General features: G+C 61.6%; 1 protein-coding gene across 2 annotated transcripts in view; it reads left to right on the forward strand.

Annotated features, from left to right (window-relative positions):
- The window catches only part of LOC114067504 (G1/S-specific cyclin-D3-like), a 30,287-nt gene extending 25,234 nt beyond the window's left edge, over window positions 1-5,053 (forward strand). For both annotated transcript variants that reach the window (XM_027903017.1, XM_027903016.1), the window contains exons 3-5: window positions 2,452-2,611; window positions 2,871-3,013; window positions 4,838-5,053. In XM_027903017.1, coding sequence (XP_027758818.1) covers window positions 2,452-2,611; window positions 2,871-3,013; window positions 4,838-4,996 — 462 coding nt within the window. In that variant the 3' untranslated portion in view covers window positions 4,997-5,053. The remainder of the gene's footprint in view (window positions 1-2,451; window positions 2,612-2,870; window positions 3,014-4,837) is intronic.

Here is a 5,053-nt window from a genome sequence, read left to right on the forward strand (position 1 = left end):
GTGCTGGGATGCTCCATGGACAGTGCTGGGATGCTCCAGGGGCAGTGCTGGGATGCTCCAGGGGCAGTGCTGGGATGCTCCAGGGGCAGTGCTGGGATGCTCCAGGGGCAGTGCTGGGATGCTCCAGGGGCAGTGCTGGGATGCTCCATGGACAGTGCTGGGATGCTCCATGGACAGTGCTGGCAGCTTTCAGCCCTTCCACGAGGAGGGTGAGCTCTGGAGGCCGGAGAAACAAAGGGACATTTTGCACTTTCTTCCTCCCTTTCATTACCCAGGCAGGGACTGATTGACTGAGGTGCAGAACAAAATGCCAGGAAGAGGATGTTAGCTCCATCAATGATGCTGCTACCGGGAACCTGCCTGTCCTGCCTCTTGCTGCTTTTGTTCTGCTCCTTCCACAGATAAAGTGATTCAGAGATCCTGACGTGGATCTGAGGGCGGGGAGTCCCCAGGGTTAGCAGGAGAGGAGCGAGGAGCAGGGTGGTTTGGCAGGAGAGAGGCTTCCCCGAGCTAAATCCTGTGAGCTGGTGACAGTCCTTGGCGCCGGGCGCCTTCAGCTGCCATCCCTGGAGCCGGCGGGGCCCTGGGATCAGCCTCTTGGAACAGCCAGGGTTTGAGAGGATGCTGATGAACCTGTGCCTGGAAAAGAGCTGCTGTTGTGCCTTGCAGAGGGACAGGCTGGCCCTGATCAGTCCATGTCCCAGGTGAAGCCTTGTGGCTGAGCTGCACCTGGATCTGGATCTTCTCCCTGGGACAATATCCCAGCAGGAACAGGCTCTGCCACTCCAGAGAGGGCTGTTTCCTGTGTGGCTGCAATTTAACCAGTGTCCAGCACCCACTTTGATCCTTGTGGGTCCCTTCCAACTCAGGATATTCTATACCTGTGTTTCCTTCTTTTCCCAAACCTGATCTCTCCTCTTTGCTCCAATCCCACCTCAAACCAGGCACTCCATGACCTGTGATCCTCTGGAGCTCTTTGCAGGGTTTCTTCTTGCTTTTATCCTCTGGATTTGGCTGAGAACTCCAGCAGGCCTGGCAGGCTGGCCATCCATATGGGAGGTGGGAGCCTGTGGAGGCAAGGAATGGCTTCCTGGGTGGAAAAGTGCAGGCTGTGAAGTGGCAACCGGCACGTTGGGCCTCAGGGAGGGGCTTTGGAGCAGGTTGAGCAATGCTGCTCATTTAGGCAACTCAAAGCTGGTTTGTTGTGTAAGAGGAGAGAGGGGGTTTACAAGAAAAAAAAGGAGAAAATTAAGATCTGACCTTAGAGAAAAAAAAAATCCCACTTCTTCTGGGGCTGGAGATGGTCATTGTGTCTTGGGGTGTGGGGGAACTGGGACCAGCAGAGAGGGTGTGGGCTGCCTGTGGAACTGCTGCTGGGATGGGAGGGGAAAAATGAACCTGGGAAGACACAGCTCCCTCTCCTGAGAGTCAGTGGCACAGTCACACCCAGAGGTGACACCAAAACTGCCCAGCCCAGGGAGGACAGAACGTGTGTGGCCTCCGAGCTGGGCTCAGCTGCTGCTCCAGTCACTGCTCCAGCCACACTGTGAGACCTTGGCACTGATGGCAGGGCAGGGAATTGAGTGCAGGGCTCCCAAACTCTGTGCTGAGGTTCCCAGTGCACACCTTGGCTGGGTGATGGCTCTGCCAAGGGCTGGGCCGGGGCTGCCCTGCACGGTGTGTCTGTGCCAGGGCTGATACCCGGGGCTGGCAGAGCCAGGAGAGGCTCAGCAGGTGCCTGGAGCAGCCAGAGCTCCAGCTCAAACCCATGCAGGGCACCCAGCCTTCCCACCATCTGCTCCCCAGCTCACAGCCAGCTCCACTGGCCCGTGGAGGTCCCACAGAGGTCCCTGCTGGGTGTCCAGAGGGAGCCCCTCGGCTGGGATGGAGACGTTGGCAGTCACTGGGGACCACCAGGAGCCCTTGGCTGTGTGTTGGTGGCAGAGGTGGGGGTTGGTGTGTCTGTTCAGTGCCCCTTGCTCTGCTGAGCACAACTGAAGGCTCTCATGGTGGAGAAGAGGTGGGAAGAGTAGGAGAGGTTCTGCCAAACTGCTGTGTTCCCAGCCCCTGAGCTCTGTTCCCTTTGCTGTAACAGGGATCCCCCTGGGCTGAGCTGTTCTGGGAGCCTGGACATCAGCCTGTCCACTTGGGAGTGGAGGAGGGATATGGGAATGCTGTGCCTGCTGCTCCTTGCCCTGGTTTCCCTCAGGGAGATGGTTCAGCAGCGTGCACAGAGAGGGGTGCCGGTGGCTGATCCCACTGCTCCCTGGAAAGGAGAAACCAGATTTATTGTTTCCTCTTCTGAGCTGTGCTCCCAGCTCTGCAGCAGCCCGGGGCTGGAATTGTGCCACAGGCTGGGGACACAGTGGGGACAGTCCCTCTTCCCTTCCCTGTCCCTGGGGTTGTGCTCCCGCCCTGCTCCGTAACATCCTGTCTGTCCTCGCTCTGCAGCACTGGGAGCTTCTGGTCCTGGAGAAGCTAAAGTGGGACCTGGTCTCAGTGATAGCCAACGATTTCCTGCCCCACATCCTCCACCGCCTCCCGCTGCCCGTGGACAACGTGGAGCTGGTGAAGAAACACGCCCAGACATTCATCGCCCTGTGTGCCACAGGTGGGTGCTGCCTCACCTGGGCTGGTCTCCCCTGCCTTTCTCAGCCTCTCCCTCAGTCTCTAGAGCCACCTCACCTCAGGGCTTCTGGAGCTGTTGCTCTGCTTGTTTTCTTTTCCTTCACCCCCCCTTTCTCCCTCCTAAGCTGCAGAGCCCCCTCTGTCAGCCCCTCTCGAGTGTTCCAGGGGAATCACGATCCCAAACACCACGTGCACCCTCACTAAGGGCCTCTCTCTGCCCCTGTGTCCCTGTGCTGCTGCAGACTGCACGTTTGTGATGTACCCCCCGTCCATGATCGCCACGGGCAGCATTGGAGCCGCCATCCACGGGCTGACCATCTCCGTGAGCGGCTTCGGCGGCGAGGCCATGACGGAGCTGCTGGCCGGGATCACAGGCACTGACGTGGTGAGTGGGCACAGGGAGCAGCTGCTGGAGCTGCTGGGAGCCCTCCCTCTGCTGCTGCTCCTTCTGAGAGGGAGAGCTTTTCCATGGAGGGTGGCAGAGCACCGGGATGGGGAAGGTGGGGAGCGTCCCTCTCTGGAAACATCCCAAACCCACCTGGACACGTCCCTGTGTCACCTGCTCCAGGTGACCCTGCCTTGGCAGGGGGGTGGGACTGGGTAGACTCCAGAGGACCCTTCCAACCCAAGCTGTTCTGTGGTGCTTTGCAATTGGGCTGTTAATGATGGTGCTGACCCTGCTTTGAGGAGAGCCAGAGGAAGAGGGAGCATCCCAAAAACAGCCCCGTGGCCGCAGTGGCTCCTGCCTGGGCAGGGGAGGGTGGGCTGAGGAGCCTTTGAAATGCCACACAAAGGGCAGCGTCTGTTCCCTGCAGGGGCAGGTGTTGGCAGGATCGGGTTGACAGGGTGGGAAGGGACAGAGGGAGACTCCGGGCTCGGCATCTGCTCCCCTCTGCGGTGTCTGGTTGCAGGTGCCCAGGACTGGGGGGGAAGGGGGGCATCTGCCAGCCCCTCCACTGCCCTTGGAGAAGGGAAGGAGGATCCTGTTGGGCTCCCCAGGTCGCTCCTGCTGCAGCAAGGGGGAGCTTTCCCTCTGCCAGGGCCCCCTTTGATCTGTCCTCCTGCCCTGTGCCGGCACTGCAGGCTCGGTTACAGTCCCCTGACAGGGCTGGGCTGGGCTGGGGGGGCTGCCCCGAGCCTTTGTCCGGGCAGGAGGACGGGCGGGAGGCTCCTGAGCCGCTTGTGCGGATGGAATTGTTTTGTTTGGAGGAGAATCAGTGCAGCCACCTGCTCACAAGCTGCTGCTGCGGGCACGGGGCAGGGGCTGCAACCTGTGCAGGTCAGGGCTGGGGGGGAACAGGTGGGAAGCAGGGAGGGAGCTGAAATGGAGCCCAGCACAGCTCTGCCACCCTCCCTCCCCAGGGCATCTGCTGTGCCCCAACACCCAGGATTATGGCAGCCCCTGGAGGATCCTGGATGTGTCCACAGCATTGCAGGGCTCCCCGTGGAGCTCCTGGCCTTGGCCTCCTGTGTCTGTGCTGCAGATGCTTCTCCCTGAGCCTTGTGGTGTCCCCAGGCTGTGACTCAGTTTCCCCTCTGGCTCCAGCTGGAAGGGTGACCCCCTTCCTGCAGCTGCCGAGGGCCAGCAGGGCAGTGTTGGGGGTGCAGGGCTGGCTCCGTGGCCAGCAGGAGCCTGGCAGTGCATGGCCAGGCTGGCTTGGGCACCTCTGCCAAAATTGCCAGTGGAGAGCCTGGGGCTGGGTGGCTGTGGGGATGGAGAGCCTGGGGGTGGATTTGCAGTGGGGATGGAGAGCCTGGGGGTGGACTGGCCATGGTGACAGAGCCTGGGGGTGGACTGGCCGTGGTGACAGAGCCCAGGGATGGTGGCCCTGTCCCTGGTGCTCGGCTGCAGCGCTGGCAGGAGGAGGCGGCGCTGACGGGAAGCGGGGAAGGGGAGCGGGGAAGGGGAGCTGGGCGTTGCTATTTTCGCTCGCCACATCCTCTGTCGGTTTCTAAGAACCGCTGGCGGATTCCTGGTAAGAGATTTCGGGGTGTGACAGGATCCCCGAGGTGTGAACTGCCCCCGAGCTCCCCCGGGCTGGGCCGTGCCTGGCGCTGACGCCTCGGAGCGTCCGGGGGGCTCCGGCATCCGAGTGGGAGTTTCCTCCTCTGGTTACAGAGATGCAGCTCCCAGCTCGGAGTGATCCCTAAGGCTCCCACCTCCGAGGAGCAGAGAACTGAAGCCTCTTGTGTCTCCCCCTCTCCCCAGGACTGCCTGAAGGCCTGTCAGGAGCAGATCGAGGCAGCTCTAGCCGAGAGCCTGAAGCAGGCGTCGCAGTCACAGCAGGATTTCAGCGCCAAGGCGGCGGCGTACGGGGGCAGCCAGCCCACCAGCACCCCCACGGACGTCACCGACGTCAACCTGTGACCAGCCCCCGTCCCCGAGAGCCGCCCCTCGCCCTGGGCACCCCCAGCTCGCTGCATC

Source organism: Empidonax traillii, unplaced genomic scaffold (genome assembly GCF_003031625.1).
Source record: "Empidonax traillii isolate 1590-97213 ecotype Southwest subspecies unplaced genomic scaffold, ASM303162v1 scaffold925:size245191, whole genome shotgun sequence".
Lineage (NCBI taxonomy): Eukaryota > Metazoa > Chordata > Aves > Passeriformes > Tyrannidae > Empidonax > Empidonax traillii.